Source organism: Talpa europaea (genome assembly GCF_964194135.1).
Source record: "Talpa europaea genome assembly, chromosome: 12".
Taxonomy (NCBI): Eukaryota; Metazoa; Chordata; class Mammalia; order Eulipotyphla; family Talpidae; genus Talpa; species Talpa europaea.
Genome location: NC_140079.1, coordinates 101,344,902 through 101,368,023, shown reverse-complemented (window position 1 = coordinate 101,368,023; position 23,122 = coordinate 101,344,902). Strand labels below are relative to the sequence as shown.

Below are 23,122 nucleotides of genomic sequence, written 5' to 3'. Positions count from 1 at the left end.
GAGGGGGGTCATTTTCACGAGCATCTCTCTCCAGAGAAAGGAGCCACGATTTCCAGCTAGTTCGCGAAGGTTCTGTGAGCTTAGAAAACAGAAGAAAGGGCCAGAGCCACCGCCGCCGCCGGGGTTCCGGGAGGCCTCCCCTCCCCGGGGGGGAGCCCAGCTCCGGTCACTCCAGCAGCACCGTGCCGACCCCTCGCAGCCGTGTCATCCAGGAAAACGTTTTACAAAGGAACTGTATAAAAATAGACTCAGGAAGGTTTTCAATTCCCACACTGGCCGCGTGCGCGGACGCGCGCCCCCCGCTTCCTCACCGATCTCCCCGCGAGCTTCCTTTTCCTGCCCCGCGAGCCTGTCCAGGTGGCTGCAGAGATAGACGCCGCCGCGGGGACGGCAGCCCAGTGGGAGGATTTTAGGAGAGAGAGAAACCGCGAGGGATAAGCTCTGAGGCTCACGGCAAAACAATGAGAGGCCACCGTCCCGGCCACTCGAGTCCCGGGCGCCCTGTCCAGCAGGGACCGGGATTCCCCGCCCGGGAGAGGCCAGGGACCCCGGGCACGCGCCCCCTGGGCATTGGCTTCCGGAGAGAATCACCGGGAAGCCTGACCCCTGCCGGCTGCCCGCTGGCCCTGGCATGGCCCACACGCTGACCCCCGCTCCGAAGCAGCCCCGAGCCCGCCGGGAGACCCAGCCCAGAAGAGCCCGAGTCTCGGAGCGCCCGGGGTTGCCTCCAGATCCAGAGGTGCTGTGAACCCTCAGATACGTGTGAATGGCACAGGTTTTTTGGGGGGGGCTGTGACTGAACAGGCGCTTCCCTGGGAGGGGCCTGGAGCGCTGCACGTCTTTTCTGAAAACCCACCTGGTTTTCGCTGCTCGTTCCTGAGCGTTGCAGGAGAAGCCGACGGAGACGCCCGCCGAAGCAGGGAAACTGCCAGAGGCACACCTGTCCTGCCACCTGCTTTAAAAAATAACTGCCCGGAAAAGGACTTCCCAACGAAAGCGAGCGGCGGCAGAAACGTCCGCAAAGGCAGGCGGACACACGGACACGCCGGGCTCGGCCTGCGGCCTTTCCAGCCGGGAACGGCGCGTCTCCCCGCCAGCCACGCGCCGCGGGGCCCAGGCCGAGCGGGCGGCCCCGGCCTCAGCCGTGGGATGGTCTTTTCAATGAGGACTACCAGGCGCCAAGCATTCAGTTTAGAATATTTTAATGTCCACTTCTTCAGTGGGTGCGCTTTGAAATGATCAGAACGAGCAATTTAGAAAGAGCAGAGCAAAACTTTTGAAAAACGCCCACAGTTCTTGCTCATCTAACTCGAGGTCGACGGCCCGCGCTGACAGCCCTCGGGCGGGCCGCGACCCCAGCCCTGGCGAAGCAGCCCCTCCCCTGCCCGGGCCCAAGCTCATGTGCAGGGGGGGAGGGGGTGCGGCGAGCCGGGGTGCCTTCCCAGCTCCGCAGCTCGGCCGGCCGCCCCGGGCCGCGTGTGTGCTTGTGTCTGATATTGGTGCGTGTAGGTTGATCCGACGGGCCGAGAAGAAAGTGGCAACTGGGAATCAAAGCAACTATTTACACACATTCGGTTTAGCCGCTCGGCCCAGGCTGCGTCCTCAGCAGCTGTGCTGTCCAGCGGAGACCCCGCCGGTGCCAAGGCGGGCTTGGGCCGAGGGCCGGCCACCGAGGGCCGGGCGGGGACGTCTGGTCAGACCCTCTGGGAGGCGCGGCGTGTTTGAAAGACTTTAAAAGGTGGGTGCGCTGCCCATGGAGGCTGTGCGCACTGAGCCCGGTGTCTCCAGGCCGGCGGCTGCCCCCAGGGCCGGGGAAGGTGGGGGGGCAGGGCTGTGTGGCAGAGCAACGCACAGGCTCTCAGGCAAAGGCAGGGCTCGCACACCCCGGCCAGAGAGAGACCTCAGCCACGCAGCCCTCCGTGCAGGGAGGGCATCAGGTAGCTTTTCCAAGAAGAAATAAAAGCAAAGGCCCATGGCGCCTGGAAGCCACATTCTTTGGAAGCACGAGGTATCGGCACCACCGCCCACGCGCGGCCCAGGGACCCCAACGAGACCGCCGCGTCGGCGCTGGTGGCGGGAGGGCGGGTGCTGTGGCTCGGGGCGGCCGCAGGCTCGGAGACAGCGCAGGGCATGTGGGGGAGACCCGGAGGAGGGGCTGGACCTCCGTGTCCCAGCCAAGCCCATCCTGGGGCAGGGAGGGAGCGGCGGAGTCCAGCTCCAGGTCAGACTCCACACGGGCGTCAGCAGACAGGACTGGACGCTGGGCACCGCGGTGTTTCCTAAGCCTGGGCGTCCCCCGCTGGCCGTGCTGGGGCAGGGCCGTCCAGCCTGTAGTGAAGCTGCCTGGACACAGGATGTCCCCAGGGCAGGGCGGGCCAGATCTCGGCCCAGCGGCCTTCTCATCCCACCCCTGCGGCAGGGAGCCTGCACCCAGAGCTGTGGGGCCCGTGAAGGGGGCCCTAGCTCCACCAAGGCCACGGGGGGAGGCCCTGAGGGACCCCCTGAGGAAGCCTTCTCCCCCTCCCTGAACACATCCGGTTCCTGATTAAATAAATAAATAAATAAATGCAACCCTCAGGACATTTATTTTGCGACACTTCAACTTCAAAGACAAAGCCCTTTGCTCCTGCTGGGGGACCCCCGGTGGCTGGGGACGCCTGGCTGCAGAAAGGAAACCCGCTTTCAACACCTGAGGCTGGAGCCTGGGTCACAGGCTAGATCAGGCGGGTCTGGGGTCTCCGCAGCAGGTGAGGAAGCCCCAGGCTAGGAGCAGGGCCCTGGGGGCATGGGGGGGGGGCCTCCGCTGCGGCTCCCGGAACTGCCCGCTGGGGGTACTGGCACTTAATCTCAGGTCATGGATGCAAGTGTGTGTGTGTGGCTGTGCGTTTACATAGGAGGCAGGTAACTGGGGCACTATCGTGTATAGAGAGCAAAATAAACCTCAAGACCCTTGTATCAGCGCAAAAAAGGTGTCTGGTGAGAAAAAGCAATAAAAGTGATATCTGAACCACAGCTTTGTTGGGAAAGGCCATCGCCACCCCACGCCCGTCTCCCCGCTGGACTCCTCGCTGGACTCTGGGCGAGGCCGCCCCAAAGGCACTTGTTCTCCGAGCTGCCGGGTGGGGGGGGGAGAAATGCGTGATGTGGACCTGAATCATTGCGATCCAGACAGAAGTCAGGCGGCGGCCCCAGGACGCCGCCTCCAGGCAGGCGCCGGGGCTGAGAAAGCACAGCCACCGATGCCAGCATGGCCAGCGGTGGGACGAAGAGCTCCCCGGCAGCCGGCGCCTCACACGCCCTTGGAGACGTCGAGCCGGGTGAGCTCGTTGGCATCCTCCAGCCCCGTGTCCTCGTGGTCGGCCTTCCCGACGGCTCTGCCAAACCGGCACCTCTCTTCGGCCCTGCCGGGGTCCCTCCACGGCCGCTTGGCGGGCGGCTGGGGGTCCTTGGCTGGCGCGCCGCTGTCAGAGCCCAGCGAGGCCCTGTCGGAGCTCTGGACAGAAGGCACCAGGCTGGCGATCTCGTCCGTGGGGGACCGCCCGATGCTGCCGTCCACCTGGACGCGGATGTCCGGGGAGATGGACAGCTGGTGCTGGGGCACGAGCCCGCTGTCCGTGCACCTGGGGTACAGGTAGGTCTTCATCTGGCCCTTGCCCTTGACGTTCACGGTGCCCCGGTAGTCGAAGTCGTAGCCCATCTTGCTCAGGACGCGGTAGCTCTCCTCGCTCACCTGGATGCGGCACTCCACGCCGGTGGTGTCCATCCTGCTGGCGATGTTGACCGTGTCCCCCCAGATGTCGTACAGCAGCTTGGTGGTGCCGATGACGCCGGCCGTGAGGGGCCCGTGGTTGAAGCCCACGCGCAGCTTGAAGTTGAACCAGAGCATGTTGTTGTTGAAGTCGTCCACCACGCGCATCATCTCCCTGGCGAACTCGAACAGCAGCTGCAGGTGGCCCTGCGGGTGGCCGCCGTCCTGCGCCTGCGTGGCGTTCAGCCCCGCCGCGGCCATGTACGTGGCCCCGATGGTCTTGATCTTCTCGATGCCGCCGTAGGCCGGCTTGCCCAGCAGCTCGTCGAAGTCCCCGATGAGCTCGTTGAGGACGCGGTAGCACTCCTTGCCGCCCTCGTAGTTCTCCTCGTAGAACTCGCTGAAGTTGACGACGCTGGCGAAGATGACGGCCCCGCAGTCGTGGTTCTTGGAGTAGGTCTGGGACACCTTGAGCTGCTCGGCCACGTGGTAGGGGATGATGTTCCGCAGCAGCCAGTCGGCCTGGTCCCGCATGCTCTGGATCTTGGTGCGGTGAAGGTCGGCCTCCACGTCGCCGTGGTAGTGCAGGCGGTAGCTGACCTCGAACTCCCGGTTCAGGAACCAGACCAGCAGGAGCAGGAGGAAGAAGACGAGGATCACCTCCTGGCCGAGCAGGCTGGCCTGAAGCCGGCCATTCCGCGGCAGGGAGTTGTTGCACCGGGTCCTCTCGGAACTGGGGAGCAAAGAGAGAGGTGCGGCTTTTAGGGGCGCGGGCTCGCAGGCTCACCAGGCCCTGCCCGGGTGGCATCCACCTCATGCCCGACACCTGCCCGGAGGCTCGCCCTGGCCGCTAGCTGACCCGGCACCGGCCGCTTGCCCACGTGCCTGGCCGCGGCCATGGTCAGGAGTCTCTGCTCCGGGCTTTTGGAGGTCATTTCCTTCCCCAGCTATGTGATCTGAAGCGTCTCAACCCCACAAGAAAGTTGAAAGACTTTAGTAAAACGCTCATGCCCCCTTCTCCTGGACCCAGCACTGCCAGCATTTTGCCACTTTGCCTCTTCCCTCCGTCAGCCATGCGCACATTCACGCACACACGGGCATGTGAATACACCCACGAATGCACATACTGGACACACAGCACACGTACTCTCCTGAATACACTCAAATACGCACTCACGCAGGCACACTTGCACTCAGGTACACACACTCATGTGCACACTCACACATGCGCATGCCTCATGCTGACCCTGACAGCCAGCAGCCACACCGCGGCCCTGGCCCCGAATGACTGTCTGGGGCTCTGTCTCCTGGGGGCGGTGCGTCCAGCCCACAGCCCCGGCGTGCCCAGGCCCCCAGCAGTGTCTGACGAACATTTCCTTGCTTTCTCGTTCCACTTTAGCTCTGAAAGATTTGTAACGTCACAAAGAATTTTTCCAAGTTCTCTCCTCTCCGTGAATACGAGTTTGGCAAGACACCACCACTTCTGCTCTGGGTTAGTTGTTTCGCAAAGCCACCCGAGACACCTTACGAACAATATACAACGGACGCTCTTAAGAGTAACGCGCTGTAAGAAACACAAGGCGTCACAAGCAGCGGGAACGAGACGCTGTTGTCACATGCCGTGTGACGACCCCTGGCGGCTAGGCCTGTGGACACGCCAAGCGACCCTGGTGGTCAGGCGCCTCAGGCCCCGTGGGAACAGAGCGCAGCAGGAGTCTTCTGGGTGGAATCGCATGTTCAGAATCCCATCAGGACTCTCCAAGCTGCCTCTCTAGAAAACTTAGGAAAAAATCAGGAAGGAGGAAAAGATGCCTGCTTCCTGCTGGCCAGAGCGCACGGCTGACTGGTTCACAACGTCACCACACACCAAGGGGAGGGGGTCCGTGCTCTGCACTGGAGTCTCCGCCGCCTGTCACTTGGGGACGTTTTGCGTTGCAGAGAGTGGGAAAGACCATCCTTCCACGCCTACGACTGGGCCATGGCCGACAGGAGCACAGAGAACGCACCGAGCCAGTTGCCGGCACCTGCGGGTCCAGCCCGGACAAGAATGAGGCTACAGGGCTACCCAAAGCCGCAGCGTTGAAGACACAGTGTTGAAGACACATCGCGTGACCCAGCACATCTTTTTAACTGAAGCGAGTGACCCTCCAGTGCCACAGCCATGGGAAGCAGGTGGGGGGCAGCAACCAGATGCTGGGCCAGCGAGGAGAGAACTCTGGGGTTGCTGGCAATGGACACGGTCATGACTGTTTTCCTCAGGGCATCAACTTACTTCCCTAGACAGCTGCACCTCCTGAGGGTGATCAGGCAAAAGAGCCTGGCAGGCAGGGGGTTGGGGCCTAGTCTGGAAAGTGGGGACACCGCTGCCGAATGTGCTGGAGCCCGGGATGGAATGAGCGTGTGTCTCCTGAACGCTGGCCACTGGGCACCGCCAGATGTCACCAGCACTGGGCTGGGGGCTCCCCTGGGGCTTCCCGAAGGTGCGACTTATAAGACCAAAACAAATTTTGAGTTTTTAAATGTACGACGACTGGGAAGAGCAGCGTCCGCCTCCGCCTCACTGTGCTGCCCGCGGGCTTTTGTCCTTCACCTTGGCGGGCGCGGTCGGCTCTTTTTAAAGAACTGAGGAATGACCGGGTCAGTAAGTCTCCCGTCCCCGTCCTGCAAAGTCTGCTCGGGGCCCACTCCCACCTGCTCCTGCTCCAACCTGGGACCAGTCTGGGGCTGGGGGGAGGTCTGTCTTGTGATTCGTCAGACTTGACTGTCATCTCTGAGACGCCTGAGAACTCTTTGACTTTCTAGATTTTTATACGGTTTATGTAAGTATTTTTTACTTCAGTATACTGAGAATTAATTTTGAAGTTTATAGTAGAGCAACATTTTCTAACACTTATGACTTCAAATATCTAGTCAGTTCTCCCAATAATCCAGGGAATAAAATGCTTCTCTTTCTTTGATTTGTGAGACTTCCCCTGTAGCACAAAAGGCTTACTTCATCCTAAAATTCAGATAACTGCACGTGTGTCTTTCACAGTAAAACCGTCCGCTGCTCCTTTAGCAGGGCTGTCCCACGTACTCCCTAAGAGCGCACATCTTCAAGATACAGCTGTGTCCGGGCAGTTTTAGAATAAGCAGAAACAATAGTTACTCTCGTTAATTCGATCTCGGCAGAATGTTCAAGCTTACCTGAAGTTCTGTGCTGCATCGAGGTGTGACATCACGATGGAACTGAAATTAAAATGCAGAAAAATACATGACTGCAAAAAGCAGACGCGGCCTCACGTGAAGGCATTTATACCAACCGGAAACGGGCCTGAACAAACCCCTTTTCTTTTTCAGCGCGCAGGTCAAGTCAGACCCTCTAGGACAGTCATTTTTGAACCATGACTCAGGCTGTGTTTAATGCGCAGCAAAGTGCGGGGACGAGCAAGCTAAAGGCTCCCACATCACAGTCAGAGGAACCCAGGCGCTGAGAGCGAGTTCAGACGGAAAACACCTCCCGTGCCTTCTCCGCCGCTGGGCTCACCTGGGTCGGTGCCCGGGCCCAGTGCCTGCCTGTGGTCACCCCGCGCTGCCCCACAGGCACTGGGGGACGGTGGCTCACAGGAGAAGTGATCAGACACCGACTTTAGGATTTGGAGCCGCCCTGGCTGCCAGTCCCCTCTGGGCCTCCACCTCCGGGGCTGGGAGCTCCACGGTTCCACCCCCAGACGGGATATCCCCACCAGAGCCTGTGGGCCCTTCCCAGGGCTCGAGACCCGGCGGCCTGGCCGCACAGAGGGTATGTCTTGTGCGGCTCCCAAGGCCTCCTTCACGGAGAGGAGTGTTGCGGGCAGCACACAGGGCGTGGCCAGGACTCTGCCTCTCCCTGCTCAGCTGGTGGACGTGGCCTCAGCCTTCCTTCCTCATCACCAGGCAGTCCAAGCATGGACCTGCCGCACTCTGGCTTCTGGGCAGGTCACCCAAGGGTGCCCTGTGCCAACGCGCACCACTGTTACTCCCGGGCACGCACCAAGCTGTGGGTGTCCGTGTGGGGGGGTTGCCTCGGGGGGAGGGGGGGCAGTGCATATCAGCAGATGTGGACGCCCAGCAGGGGCCGCCATGCCCACGAGGCCGCATACCTGTCCGGGCACAGGGAGACGTAGAGCAGGAGGAGGGGCCCGGCGCCCACGACTGTGGCCAGGGAGGACCGCATCCAGGAGCTGAGCTGGCAGAAGTTGCAGTAGTGCACCACAGCCACCAGGACGGCGGAGCCCGCGAAGACAGTGAACTGCAGGAGCAGGGCTTGGTCAGGGGGGCCTGGCCCAGCCCCACCTGCACCCAGTTAACACGCCGTTGGGTGTCACCTATCATCACCCTCCCCTCTGGCCCAGAGGCCGTGTCTGTAGACCGCTAGTCTGCAGCCCACACTTCGAGCTGTTGCCAGGGCTCTCCAGACATGTGAGAATCGCACACGGTGTTCTGGAGGGAAGGGCCGGCCCCAAGAATCACCCTGTGGAATTGGCACCTTCCAAGAGGCCCCGGCCTCACATCCACCTGCTCCAAACACACGGGCCCCCACAGCGACTGCGTTCTGGAGTTTTCAGGCAGGCGTCCCCCCCCCCGCCCCCGCCCCCACAACCTGAGCACTGACACGGGGCTGAGACCAGCCGAGACCAGCACATTCTCCAGGAGTCAGGGAAAGGGCAGAGAGCTGACCGGAAACCTGGCTAGGCTGAGAGGCAGAGAGGGCGGCATCCACTGTGGGGTGTCGGGTCGGTGGCCCATCCAGCTGCCGGGCACATGGACATCACCAGCTCCCCAGGCTCGGCCTCCAAGAAGACCAGGCTCAGGGTCTGGGGAGCGGTGCCACTCAGGGCTGCCCCTGTGGCTCTGCCCTGTCCCCCAGCCCACCACAGAGTCCAGAGGACACAGCCGCCGCCACGCCCCACTCACGTGTGAGTCTGTCTGGAATTCGGAGGTGACGTGTGAGTAGACAGCCAGAGCGGGGAGCGAGACCAGGACAGCCCCGAGGAGGTGGCGTGGGACCCAGCCGGAGACCCACTCCAGCAGGTGCTTGGTGCAGGCCATGACGGCCTCAGGGAAGAACACCATCCTGTGGGAGGTGGGGGGATGCCTGGGGTCAGCCTGCCGAAGCCAGGCAGCCTCCATGGCCAGTCCGCACCGCTGTTCAGGCGCCGGGCAGCCAGTGGGCGCCTCTCTTTGGGCAGGCGCCACGTAAGCTGGACCGGAGCCTGTGGTTCTGAGCAGGGCACGCATTACAGGCCAACCCCTCTACCTGCTCCTGGGGCGGGAAGCCTTGACTGTGTTCGGGAACTCTGGGGACCATTTTGGTTGCCCAATGACTGTGGAGTGTTACTGGTGTCTGGGGGGGCAGGAGCCAGGACAGGGGGTGCCCACACAGCTGCCACTTGCCCGTCACCCTGGAGAGACCCGCTGCCGAGGGCCCAGCCAGCAGCTGTGTTTCATTCACAAACAAGCACCTCATTCTGCTCTCAAAGGTACGTCCCGTCTTTTTGACCACCGAGTGGCACCGGCCGACGGCGCCCCACAGCCTCTTCACCAGGCGTCCAGTGAGGGCACAGCCTCCTGCTCGATGCCGTTGGGAATGGCGCCGGGGCCGTGGCTGCAGCCGCACCGAGCACCTCACACACGACATGCCTCCGTGAAGGAGGGGCAGCAGGGTGGGGGGCAACCGAGGAGGGGCAGGCCTCCGGGAGACAGAGGTTGGGGTCAGGCAGCCCTGGCCCACAGTCAGGGAGGGGGGCCCTGGGGTGTGCCCCAGGGAGACCCAGGCTGTGTGGGACACAGGCCTTCTCTGACGCCAGCCTCAGGGAGGTGGGGCAGACAGGCCCACAGCGGGGTTCTGCACCTGCAGGGCGGTGGCCAATCTGGCTGAGCTCAGCCCTCGGCCACTGCCCACCCCCAGGCCCAGTCTATCCCTCTAAGACCCTGGAGGGCCCTGGCTGTCTGGTGTGTGCCCAGTGATGGAGCCCTTGGAGCATCTCCAAGAATAACCACAAATATGCTCAAAGGCAAACGAAACAGGAGCCAAGGCCCAGGAGGCAGCAGCCAGATGGGAGCCTGCGCTAGGAGCCCCAGGGCCCGCTCACAGCAGGCACAGGGGAGATGGCCGCAGGACGGCCGAGGGTCCAGAGAGCTGGGGACAGTGGTGGATGGTGCTGGGCGAGGGAGGGAGAGACTGACCGAGACAGGCAGGAACCTGGGCTGGGGGTGCTGGAGGAGGGGGGGCAGCAGTGCCCATGGGTCTTCCGTGCAACAGAAACATTCTGAAGGTCTGTGCTGGGGACGCTGCCCAACTTGCAAGTTTACTGAAACCAGTGGAGCCGTGCATGCAGGCAGGGGCTGTACTATATGTGGTTATCCCACAATCAAGAGAATTTCAAAAAGGCAAAAAACAAACAAGGAGCCCAAGGAGGCCTTGGGTGGGTCCCCCAGAAGCAGGCCTGGTGGGCAGTGGGTCCCCGCCAGCAGGGAGCAGGGTGTGGAGCTGAGACAGAGGCACCGGGCTGTGCCAGGAGGTGGCCCCGGCTGGCCCTACAGCTCCGGCCCGGAGCCTGCAGAGATGTGGGGCCTCTGACCCTGGTGGCCTGAGGAAGCCGGGGCCCAGGTGAGAGCCAGGTGAGGTAGAACGGGGTAAGCAGATGATGATGGGGTGAGAGCAACAGGCTGGTGTGGGGGCTGGGTGGAGACAGGCGGTGGGGCAGCAGGGGTAGCCCAGGGCTGTCTATGCCTTCACATCTTGCCAGACTGTGTGGGGCAGCTGCGAACCTCTGCGGGGTGCTGGGCTGAACCCCAACATCAGGTTGGGCAGGGCCTGAGGGCCCCACTGTCTATCCAGACCCTTAGTGTCTCAATTATGCACCACAGCAACACCCTGATGGCAGACACGGCCCCTGTCACCGCTGTGGTTCTCACCGGTGGGAATCGGGGGGCACCCTTCACTCTGTGCTTTCTGTGAAGCCCAGCCCCCCATTTGTCAGTTGCTTGTGCTTTTTGTGCAGTGGCTCAGAAACCACTGGCCAGCCCCAGCTCGTGAAGATGCCCGCACCCATGCTTCCTACAGCCCTGACAGCCAGGAGAGGCCCCCAGGCACTCTCCCTGCCCCCACTCACTGCCCGACTTTTTCTCTTCACCTGCTTTCCCCATCCTCCTTCTTTCTCCTTTTAAGTTGACGTGGGACCCAGGGATGAGCTGGGGCCCTGGGCTGCGGAGGGCACTGGCCCTCTGGCAAAGAGGGTGCCCCTGGCGAAGGCCAGGCTCTGCCAGTAACGGTTGTGGGGGGAGGGAGGACCAACCACCAGGACTGACCAGCAGAGGGCGCTACAGGCCAAGAGCTGGCGCACCTGAGGGGGTCTTACCTGATGGAAACCACCAGGGACAGCACCTCCAGCAGCAGGGCCGCCCCGAAGACCCCAAGGGCAGCAGGAGGGGGCGGTGTGCTGGAGGCCCCATATTTCAGGAAGCAGGTAGTGGAGAGAATCAGAAACACGGTGGTTGACAGAAACACGTCCAGGAGGGAGCTGAAGGTGGCACTGGCGAAGGTCTTCGCGGGAGAGCTCTTCGCCACCTGTTTGGAGGGCAGGCGGGCGTGAGCAGATGCTGGTGGGTGGTGGAGCCCCCGCCCACCCCAGCAGGCACAGGGTGCGCTTGCTTCAGGGGCCATTTCCCTGCAGTCCCCCACTAACATGAGGAAACTGAGCACAGAGACGCCAAGACTCCTGCCCAGGGCCACAGCGGCGGACCGCAAGCCGGCATGTCCTCCCACGCTGCACGCATGAGCCTAGAAGGGGAGTCATCGACTGGCAACTGGGACTCTGTGTCCGGCCAGGCGGTCCCGTGGAAGCCACATGCTGGAAGCTTCCACAATTCAGCACCTAAGCTATGGAAGCTCGGGTGTCACTGCTGGGAGGTGGGCAGACAGGACTCCGGGAGGGGCCGGGACATGGCGAGTTAGCAGAGGCAACATGGAGCCTGAGAGCTCAGGCCCGGGAGGCAGGAGAGATGCCCCACGGTGGCCTCATGAGCACTCACGCAGCCCGGGAGCCCTGAGCATTCGCCAGATATGGAGCCACTGCCAGGCGGCAGCAGACCGGGGGCCCCTGGGCAGGCCAGTGTGCCCTGCGCTGAGAGCTGAGACCAGGAGGGACCGAGAACGCTGCACATAGGCCTCTAGCATGTGGGGGGCCCGGGTTGCTGCCAGAGCGAAGACACAGTCACAAACGGTTGCAATTTCAGGCTTAGGGATGGTGGGAACCGAACACCCTGTCACTCAGGAGAGTGCCTGCAGGCCCAGCAAACGCGGCGGCCCCCACCTCTTGTTGATAGCTGCTCCTATAGGCGCGCTCCAGCTCCCGGTCCAGGAAGTTCAAGCTGAACTGGTTAATGGGTGGCTTAAAAAAATAATCTTTCATCAGGCTAGAAGAGATGATAAATGCAATTGATCAACATTCAGCTCGGTCGTTACGTGCGTTTCATCAGAAGACTGCAATTAGCACCCAAACCGCCATCTGTGAAGCGTGTCCAGAGCTGTCTGAAGTCACCACGCCAGGCGCGGCACAGGCCCTGTGGAGGGCCTTGATGAGTCTAAATGTGACCACGCTTCATGTCTCACAAAAGGATGGCCGCTGTCCTTGTGGGAGCGCCCCCCTTCAGAACCTGGGATGCCTGCCTAACAAGCGGAGGGAGAGGACAGCCTGTCTTCCATGAAATGACTCTGAAGGACAGCAGGGCCCCGTGCGAGAGGGCAAGTTGATCTGGAAGCTTCAAGTGAAAATATATTCAGCACCGGCCGTCCTGTAGATTCAGAAGACTGACAGTAATTGCAGCCGTCAAAGCTACCAGGTAGTTACCACAAAACTGTTTACACTTGGTGTCAGCTGGTGCTAGTGCCACCTATGCAGATTGCATGTGAAACCTGAAAAATGACAAAGCTCAATGACTTTATTTTTTTTTTAAAGATAAAGTTACAATTCTTTTTTTTTTAAAAAGATTTATTTATTTATTTATACAAGCACTGGGTACAGTCAGAAGCGAGGGAGGGTGAGAGAATTCACCAGAGCCAGAGCGGGGAGCAGAACAGGCAGACTGACAAAGTACACTGCTGAGGGGAGCAGCGGGCGGCAGGAGAGGTCTGCGCACCATGTGGGACCCTTGCCAGCAGCTGGTGACCGAACTGGCGCTGCAGAGGCTGTGGGTAGCTTCGCAGCCCAGCGCTCAAGCGCTGCGCCACCAGGGGAGGCCCTCAATAACTTTAATAGCAGAGAGTTCAAACCTGCTTTCCGTGCCTCTCTTCTTGTTGTTTGGACTGCTAGCAAATAGTAAATATCCTTTTGATACTGCAGGAAACGACTATGAATGCAAAGGAATGTGAACATAATTTCAAATGGCAAACACAGCCGTGGGGAACAATCTCTCCCTACCACACAGTGACTGCCAGAATGAACTCGGAAGGGATAAAGTGCCTTGCACGTGCCTGACACACAGTAGGCTCACTGGGCATGCACCCCTCCCCTCCCTGCAGCCTAGCGGATTCTCCCTTTCATGGTGAGTAATGCCTTTCTGCATGCTCAGACTCGGAGGAGAGAGAGCTGTTCGATCCTGCATGTTAGTCCCTGCACCTGAGCATGCAAGAATGGACAGAGGAAAACACCAAAGCAGCCACAAGGAGATGTGCTGCCACATTCAGCACAAAGTGACAGGTCCACCCTTCTAGAAGCTGCGCTCGCCTCTGTGATTAATACTGGGAAGTTCTGCCTCCAGGCATGGGTAACAGCTCCTTTGGACCAATCCTCCTTCATTTTATATCATAAGGATATAAAAACGACTCCGGAAGGTACTGGAGATTGACCAAAGCAGGAAGAAAATGGGGGAGAGGCACTCATGTGAGTTCTCCATGTTTTTAACTAAAATGAGGTTGGAAATCCCAAAAGGAGAGAACCAGGGAGTAGGAGCCCCCAATTCTGCATTCAAGCTCCCCTCAGTCTCTGTAAGTCTTAGTGACTCCTGAAATGTGCGTGTGCAGCCAAGTTAAAGCTAAAACTTGCCTGGTTTAGGGAGAGACATTTTGTGGCTTGAGTTCAGAGATGTTAACTGCCTGACCAAACAGAGACTGATACTCTTCAGAGGAATATAACAGAACCCAAAGTTTCTATGCACCATATACAAGGTGTCCAATATACTCCAAATTACTGGATGAAGAGACAGGAAAGATCCATACTGAACGGAAAAGCAACCCAGGGAGACCAGCTGGAGAGGACAGAGAGGCTTTGTATGTATGGGGATGTCACACAAGTATAACAACAGCCCAAGCAGTGAAAAGACAGTGATGGATTCTTAAAGTGTAGAACTGGACCTGGACTGCAGGTCAGGTCCAGTACAGCACCAACGTCATCTGCGTGAACTTGGTAACTACGCCTATGGGATGGGACAGGCTGGCGTTAGGGAGTGTTGTCAAGGGGTAAAGGGCGTGATGTGTGCAACTTACTGTCAAATGGTTCAGAAAAAGTGAAAAAGTAAATTTCATAGAGAGAGAGAAAGTGAGAGAAGGGGAGAGAGAAAAGGAGAAAGATGGAGAATGATAGATATAATAAAAATTGGGCAAAGGCTATAAAGAGAATTCTTCGCAGCGGTCATGCAACCTTTCTGGAAGTTTCAAGTTTCAAGTTACTTCAAAATAAACCCATGTACTGACCATGGAGGCCGGGCATGGGGCGAGGGTAAGCGAGAAGTGGGTGCCCCGTCCTGACGTCTGCTCCAGCCCTGCTCCACCCTTACCTGTCTTCCTTGATAACATCCACAAAATGGGCATCTGTCTTTTCCCGGATGTTCTTGAATCTCAGGGGCAGGAGAGCAGACTGGTCCAGGCTCACGCCCGCCCACTTCCCCTTCTCCTGTAGGATCTCACACAGCGAGGTCTGGCTGTTGGTAAGCTTCTCCTCCTGGGGTGGGCTCAGCAGGCCGTTCTGAGTTTTGGAAGTAGGCCCTCCGGAAGCCTGCCTCAAGACAAGGAAGAGCAAGCAAAGATTGCAGAGGGGGTGCCACAAAACCTTCCCCCTTCTCCCCACCCCTCCCCACTCCCCTGGAGTCCCACTGACTATGCTGCAGGCTGAGACCTGCAACTTCACGTGCATCTGCCTCTCCCCTATTGGCAAGTGGGCCTCAGGTGCCAGCCGCTGGAAGAGGGTGTGGTGGAAGAGCTGGAAGGGGTGGGGAGGCAAAGTCTCAGGGAAGATCTGAGGTTTCTGGATTTGCAAACCACTGACCCAGTGTTCCGGGGCTGGGGGGAGGCTGCGGGGTTCGAGGATGGATGGTTCAAGGAAACCAGCGCTGGGACTTAAGAGAAGGGGCCATGGGCTAAGTGCCGGACTGAGTGCTCCCACCAGCCCCCTGGGGGATGGCAGAGGGAGGCTTGTTGGGCGTCCCTGGAGCCAGCCGTCTTGGCTTTCTTGACAGGGCTCTTGTTGGGCCCTGCTGCCCCCGTGCAGGCCTGTCTGCAAGCTGCGGGCAAGTCCTGAGGAAGCCCCTCTGCCCTGAGTCGAGGCCACTCCTGGCCCCCATCACTCACCCACGCTCCCAGCTTCTACTCAGGAGGGAGCCCCGTCCAGCTTAGCAAGTGGCCACCCCCACCCCCATCCTGCTCTTTACTGTCTATGCAGAGCCCAAGGGGTGGGGCTGGGGCGAGGAGGAGCGTCAGAATCGAGAGTCACCTTGGGTGGGTGCGCCAGGAGAGGAACTGACAGGAACAGCGGCCAAGAGCCCGTTACCTTGGTGCTGCTTTTCTGCTCCTCTTGACAGCCATTCTGGACTGTCCCTCCTTCGGCACCTGCTTCTGACTTGGGCGCAAACGTGATTCCACACGAAGGGCAGGTCTGTGAGAAAAACACGGAGCATAGGAACACACCCAGCAAATGGGGCCAGGAAATTCAAGCATGGCCGCTGCTGTTGCTACGTGCTGGCCCAGAGAATGGCTGTCACCAGACAAGGCTTAGACCCGCTCAAGCTTGCGTGGAAAATGAAGGGACAGAGTGAAAGCAGAAGCTGGCCCGGAGCCTGCACAGCGGCGCTGAAGGAGGAAACGGCCCACGTGCCCATCCGCAGACCACGGCTCAACAAACCAGGGTCTAGCCCAAGGTGGAATATTATTTAGCCATCAAAAGGACGAAGTGCTCACACTAATACACTTGGATAAAGTAGTGTGACAATGTGACGCTGAGGGAGAGAAGTCAGGCCCCAAGTCAGACCATCTGCAGAGAACGTCCAGAAAAGGCAAATCCTTAGAGACGGAAAGAAGCAATGTGGGCACCGGGGGTGAAGGGATAAGGGGCGAGGGGGTGACTCTACAGGGTGGCAGGATTCTTTCTGGGGTGATAATGACTGTGGGGATGGCTGCAGAGTCTCATTTGCAGGGGACCTGAGCTGTGCCCTACAAGGAGGCACTTTTGGACTTTGCTGTTGTACAGACTGGCCCGGAACCCAGACTGAGCACCAGGCGGGCGCTCGACTCTGCCGAGCCGCTCCGGGGTGCGGGGGCTGCTGACAGTGGGGGATTCTTAAAAGCCTATGGAAACAGGCCGACCTAGAAGAGAGAAGAGAGGCTAGGCTCGGCAGGGACAGGCTTGGGCAAGGCTCGAATTTTTCACAGACCAGCCTCAAGCCCCTCCCGGAGATGCCCGTGGAGACCTCGTCCCTCCACTGTCACGTCTGTCAGGTGAGGGAGGGGCCTTCAGGCAGGCATGGAGGGGGGGCTGAGTGCGCGAGAGCCACCCCACCCCGGGCACTCAGCACTGGGCTCTCAGTGTGGCCTGGCAGCCCGAAGCTGCCACCAGGGGGTTTCCCAGGGAGAAGACACCCCGCAGCAGGACTTACCAGGACCTGAGATGCCGGCCTCGCGGCAGTTGTGTGCAGTGGACTGCACTGAGGAGGAGGCTGCTGTTTCACACGTTTGACACACATCTTTATGGTCCAGGCCAGAACCCAGGCCCGTCCCAAGTTAGAGTTCTAGACAACACGACAGTGGCTGGAAGAAGCCGAGACCCTGGCGAGCTGTGTAACCCGGAAGGCTGCTGCCGGCACCAGCCACACCTGGACATTGTCAGTTACTAGGAAATGAAAGCAGCTGAGCTCCAACAGGCCCGAGCACGCAGCATGGAGAGAGCCCATCAGGCGGCGCCTACAGCCCTTTACAATCCACCTCCGACTGTTTCCACTGTCAGAAACACGCCACAAAGTCGTCTCAGGCGCCCCTCGGCACCGAGCTGAACATTGACATGTGCTGCCACCGGGCCTCGCGCTTCTCACGCGAAAAACCACCCAGCCCCTGGTGCCGAGTGGCCTGCCTTCTCAGGGCCAACTGGCTTTGGGGGAGCAGCGGCAGTGTGAGGGCCCCTGCCACCCTGGGCCTCACAGACATGAGGACACAGCAAACAGTCACTCTCTGCACTGTTACCCGCAAGCCTGGAGACGTGGGGAGACTGTGGGGACACCCGGCTTCGGAACCACCGCCCCTCTGCTCTACCACCGAGGGGCTGGGAATCTCTAAGCCTCAGTTTTCTCCTGTGCAAAATGGGATTTAATCTCCCTCAAAGAATTATCCTAAGGGCAAAAAGAGGACAGACAGGTGAAGCTTGTCAAAGGTCTAATTTTGGCACACTCACTCTGACCCCTGGGACCACCGAATTGAGGACAACGATGAGGCCACATCCTAAGGAGAACTGTGATTGATTGGTGATGCCTGCCACAAGCAAAGGGCTGGAAAAGAAGCCCTCTTGATCGACTGGTGAGGTCTGCCTCGGGTGAAGGGCTGGAGCAGGGGAAGCACATGCATTGGCCATGGCTGGCTGGCACAACGCCTGAAGAGATGGTGGGTGCTTCATACATGTTGGTGCTTAGTGTCACAGCCTCTGGGGAGTGTTTTCTGGTAATGAAGAGACAGCACCTGATAGTGTAACAGCCTCGTCTATAGCATCCTCATCTATCTGCTTCTATCTGGGGGTTCCTACTATCTAGGGGGCTCTTGGCATCTGTGTTTCAAATTATTGTTCTCTCTAGCACTCCCGAGGCACTTCACAAACAGGTGTCTCATCTGGATTCCCCTGGGCACACGGACTGTTCACACATGAGATATTTTGAGCATCATAGAAAAAGAATGTGAAAGGTGACATCACACTTATCAGACACCAGAGGGCTCACGGTCTCTGCAGGGATCCCTGGATGGGATGAAGGCCACACAGCTGCAGATACATGCCCTCTGCGAAGGTCTCAGCTGCCAAGGGTTGGCAGGAAGGCTGGGGGGAGTGGGGGGCCGGAGCTGGATAACTCAAGGCTACAACCCTTTGACAACAGAGGCCAAGCAGCCGGCAGTCGCATCTAACACGTGGACACATGTATGACACAGGGTGAGGCCTCGCAGAGCTGCCCGCACAGGCCCTTGGAAGCAGGGGTGAGACAGATGTGGGCGGTCACGGCTGTCAGGGTCACGTGCCCAGCAGTGCAGAGGGGGATCCCTATTGGGATCCCTGATGGCTGAACAGCGCTCACGGCTCACACTGCTACTTTGCTTTTGGGGGAAATTTTGTTGACTAAAGCACTAAAATGAATGAAATAAAAATCATGGAGAAGTCATCTGCCCCAAAGGAGGCATTCTCACACCCCCACCGCCCCCCCCCAAGCTGAAGCCCCCCTAGACGGTCCCACTATGCTGCATCACAGTGGGGCTCGTCCCCCTTCTCCACACCCCCATCAGTGCCCTTTATCCTCCAGCTTCACTTTAATGGGGTTGCAACTGGATCTTTCAGGCCAAGCAGGACCCCTCGGTGAAGCTCAAGCAGGCCTTAAGCACGGCCCCACCCCCTGCCAGAAGCTGGAGCTGAGAAGTGTCCGGCATGCGGGAACTACCCAGGGCTCCTCCCTCTGGCTCACAGGGAAGCCATGCTGGCAGGCCCCCTGCAGTGCCCCCTTGCAGGGGGTGGGGTGGGGGGCAGCGGCTTTGGCTTCAGCTTCGCTCGCTGATCTCACTGAATCCTCATAACAACCCGGGAGCACGAGCAACCCTGGGGCAGAGACACTCGTCCACCATGGGGGGCCGCGGGCCGCCTGCCTGTTCCCAGGCCACCCCGGCCTCCCCCATGCCAGGCTCTGTAGGAAGATGGACGGCGACGGCGTCTCCCTCACCCGGCGCATGTGCATGTCTTGAGCACACTCCGACACTCGCACCCTGCGTCTGCCAGGAGTCTGTGGCCAGAGCTACGGAGTGGTTCTATCTGCAAGGAGATTGCTCTTCACAAGATAAATAATTTCCAAGCCGACAGCTGTCCCTTTTCACTGCTGTTAAGGGCGGGAGCGGGAAACCTCTCTTCTGAGAACTGAGGAGGAAGCAGCGGCAGAGCCTGGCCCGGCCTGTTGAGTCCACCGCGGCGGCCGGGTCACGGGAGCTCTGGGCTCAGGGTGGCTGTGGGGCAGAGCCGGGCCCACACCCTGGGCGCCTGTGCAGCAGGCCGGCCATGAGCCCCGCTGGCAGGTGAGCAGCCTGGCAGACATGTCCTTAGAGCTGGCCAGGCGTCCGGCCACCGAGCGGGCCTGGAGTGGCAGCTCTGCGTGACAGCCTAGCCGGCTGCAGGCCTGGTCACCACACGGGGCGCCCAGCAGGCCTCCCGTCCCCGCGCTGCTGAAGCGAATGGCCAGGCACGGGCATGCGTACGTCAAACAGGTGGATTCTGCTGACAGAACACTGACAGGATGGAAGCACGCCGTGAGAGGAAGGAGCAACAGAAAGAGGCTGCCCCGCGTGTGGCTAACAGACAACGGGTGCAGAGGATAAGGCTGGTACTTGGGGAACCTCATCTCCACAGTGCTTGGCCCCCGGGCGAAGCCAGTTACGTGGCACCCAACGTGTGATCTCATTCCAGTCCACAGACAATGCACAGCACACACATTTATGCTTATATGATGCAGTACCATAGAATGAAAACAGAACAAACTGCTAATGCCAAGTTAAGTTTCACGTTTCTGAGCGTGACAGCCTGACAGATAGGGGAAAGTGGTTCAAGCCCCAGGGTGGGCGCCTGGCATGCTCTCGACAAAGCCATGGACACTGCAGGGGCTCTGAGCCGGGGCGGCTCCATGGCCCGAGGTCCTGCCCTGTGGCCCCCACCATGGTGTCTGGCCGCCCCGCGTCCTGACCCTGCAGCCTGACCCGGCCTGGTCTCTCCTGTCTTTCAATGACCTTGTCGCTGCTGAGGAGCCCCAGTCAAGTGCTTTTCAGAGTGTTACTGAACTTGGACTTGTTTGATGCTTTCCCATGGGTCAACTGAGGCTTAGGATTTGGGGGAAGCACCCCAAGAGGTGTTATTGCATTGCCACAGGTCTCCCCTGGGGTTCAGGGTCCACTACATCTGCGGAGTCACATCTGTCGTCAGCACGTTGTGTGGGTGATGAGTCTCCCCATTGTCTGATGCGGGTGGGGCCTGCCAGGCCGCCCACTGCCACGCCTCCCTCCCCCCCACCCCAGCAATGATGAGGGGATGCAAACGGCCTTTTCCCCTAAAACTGGGACCCACTGATTTCAGAATTCACGGGTGGGCTGACCCATCCCCTCAGGGGGCCCCTCTCACCCAGTCCCTGGGCCCCCACGTCGGCTCCTGGGTCTCATCTGGCAATGAGAGCTGCCAGTGGGTGTGGGGCCTGCACTATCCCAGCTGGGGCGACACACGACTTGAACACAGAGGATGCATGAAAACTCCTTTTTAAAAAGCGAACTTCATGTCCGCTTTCAGAGTCAGCCGTCAGACTGTTTTCCTGACAGTTTTATCGAGACACAGTTCACCCACCACACACGTCAAGTGCGGTTTCTAGTAAATTCGTGGAGTCGCGCAAGTATTGCTACTGTCCGCTCAGACCACCGCGTTAGACACTGATCCAGTGTCTGAACCAGAGAGACCCGCTGCCATTGCCACTTCTTTAATGAACCACTGTCCTCTGCGCCCCACACCGGGCCTGTTCACAACGACTTTACAAGCAAATAACAAGGAGATAAAGGGAGTAACTGTTTACTTGGCCCATTGACAGAGGCCAGGTAGCCAGGAAGGGCAAGCAGGACCCTTGCAGGGACAGCCCCTGTGGGCCGCCAGCCCCGGCTTCCTCGCCGCACGATGCACATGGCCTGCAGCGGGATCCGAGCCTGGCCGAGGGGGCCAGGCCGCCAGCCCCCTAAGATGCCGTCTCCACAACGCCAGCCCAGTCTTGAACCTGCATGACCAGCAGCCCTCTCCTACACTGGGGGGGCGCTGCCTGGGGCGGGGGCCCTGCTGGGAGGGGCTGACCACAGAGCAGCAGCAGCGACGAGGACAGACGCCAGGCCCCAAGAAGGGTGAGGAGAGGAGCTAAGCTCTCGGGGTGCTGGCTGTTGGGCCCCTCCCACCCCGACACCCGCACCGACAACCCCCAGGAACCCGGGAGCAAGCAGCTGGCACTTCCCATTTCTACTGCTCAAAAGATGGTATTTGAGGGGAGGCCTAGTTACAATCGACCTGACCTTGCACACATACCACTTTCTGCCCGTCATCGAGTCTGCTATCAAGTTGGCAAGGATGTGGTCAGTGACGGGGTTCCCTGCTCCCCGCATGGACACAGGAGGGCAGGCGGCAGAATCGTGAGGGGGAGTCCCCCAGACTGCCAAGCCTACAGTGGAGAAGGGCCCCTCCCACTCCGTAGGATCCCAGTAATTCTGATTTTCCGGATGGCTCCGGCCTCAGGGAGCCTCTCCCCAACACCATCGGAACATTCCGGAAATGGTACCTCAAGATCCAACCCGTCCTTCCTGGGAGGTGCTCAAGTTCCTTTTAGGAATCATAGTCAACTCTACAGTCACAAGGTTCTAGAAAACGCTCAGTGAGTCTGGGAAACGCACACGTGGCAACAGGACACGTTAACCAGTTTTTGCCTGTCTAGATTCACAAATAAGCATAAATTTAAATTTAAAAATTTAAACAGAGCAAGAAATGCTCTTTTTGGATGAGAGAAGCCTCCTTAGGGCAACTTGGCAGAGTGGCTGCTCCGAAACAGGCACCCTGCACCCGTGGGTGACGCGCACAAGCACCCTGCACCCGTGGATGACACGCACAAGCACTCTGCACCTGTGGGCAGCGCACTCGCAACCTACAAAATAACAGACACATGAATCGCTTCTTCGGGGGCTTGGCGTTCTAGTTCTCTGCTTAAATACAGTTCTGTGTGCGGCTGAGGAAATCGTCTGTCCCCAAACAATAAACCACGCATGCAAGGCCGTGCCTACACGGGCCTCCCTGCCGCCCTGCTGGTGTCTTGGAGCTGCACTCCTCCGAGGATAGGGAGGGCAGCTTCATACCTGTCCTACCGGTACCCCCACCGGGCGACCACCTCCCGCACCCATGGGGCACCGGCAACATCTGAGACAAGCAAGTCTTCACCCTGGGAGGAGGGGGTGCTGCTGGCAACAGTAGAGGGTGGGGAGCTGCTCGGTAATCCCCACAGAGACTTATCTGCCCAAGATGTGGGAGCGCAGAGGCTGAGAGAGCCTGCAGTGACCTCACAAAGCCCAGATAAAAGTGACAGATGAGCCGTCAGCAACCCAGAGCAGTGACACTCAGACGGGGGACAGGCCAGCTGGCACCACCCCGCGGCGGCCTGTCTGGGCAGCACCAGCACGCTGGCCTTCAGACCTGGGGCGAGCAAGAGAGGCCGGGACACCCTGGGACACATTGGGCAAGAGGCCGTCCCACTGGCCCACACAGTACGGGGCTGCCCGGACTCCAAACAGCCACGAGGAATTGTCCTCGTTTTTTTAAAATGTGGAAAACAGCAACTCTCTGAACTACGCAAGCAAACAAGAGCTACCAGTGGGAGGCGTGAAGCAAATATGGAAGCTGCAAACATGGCCCGGCCATGTGGCTCATCCCTGGCCCGTTCACGCCCAGGGAGTCCCGTGGTCTCGTCCGCAGGCCCTGCCCCAGGGATGCGTGTTCTTGGCCCAGCCGGCCACTTGTGAGCCCCAGACCCACAGCCTTCAAGGTGACCACGAAAGCCTGGATTTGCAGAGACGCGTGACATCAGACCCAGGGGCTCTCAAACCAGACTTGGGAGATCCCCCTTCTCCACGGGGCTCGTTGGCTCTCAGATACCCCAAAAGAAGTCACGGGTCATGGACAAAGAAAGGAACAAGCCGAGGGAGAAGCGTGGCTATGTGATGCAGGAAGGAGATGGGGGAGCGTCTGTGGCAAAAAAGCGAAGATACTAAAAACGCAAAATGCCACCAACTTTATCAGTGAATTTAGAAGCCGTAAAACCAACTGCAGAGCATCCAAGGTGCCTGCCACAGGC

General features: G+C 59.6%; 1 protein-coding gene across 2 annotated transcripts in view; it reads right to left on the bottom strand.

The window, feature by feature from the left end:
- Positions 1-3,289: 3,289 nt before the first annotated feature.
- The window catches only part of ADCY9 (adenylate cyclase 9), a gene marked incomplete at both ends in the record, with an annotated part of 67,356 nt that continues 47,523 nt past the window's right edge, over positions 3,290-23,122 (bottom strand). Inside the window, 8 exons of one of the 2 annotated variants that reach the window (XM_084250922.1) lie at positions 3,290-4,481; positions 6,935-6,976; positions 7,870-8,018; positions 8,684-8,843; positions 11,131-11,339; positions 12,085-12,187; positions 14,546-14,763; positions 15,478-15,639. In XM_084250922.1, coding sequence (XP_084107048.1) covers positions 3,290-4,481; positions 6,935-6,976; positions 7,870-8,018; positions 8,684-8,843; positions 11,131-11,339; positions 12,085-12,187; positions 14,546-14,763; positions 15,478-15,639 — 2,235 coding nt within the window. The remainder of the gene's footprint in view (positions 4,482-6,934; positions 6,977-7,869; positions 8,019-8,683; positions 8,844-11,130; positions 11,340-12,084; positions 12,188-14,545; positions 14,764-15,477; positions 15,640-23,122) is intronic. The other variant, XM_084250923.1, reaches the window with a different exon arrangement.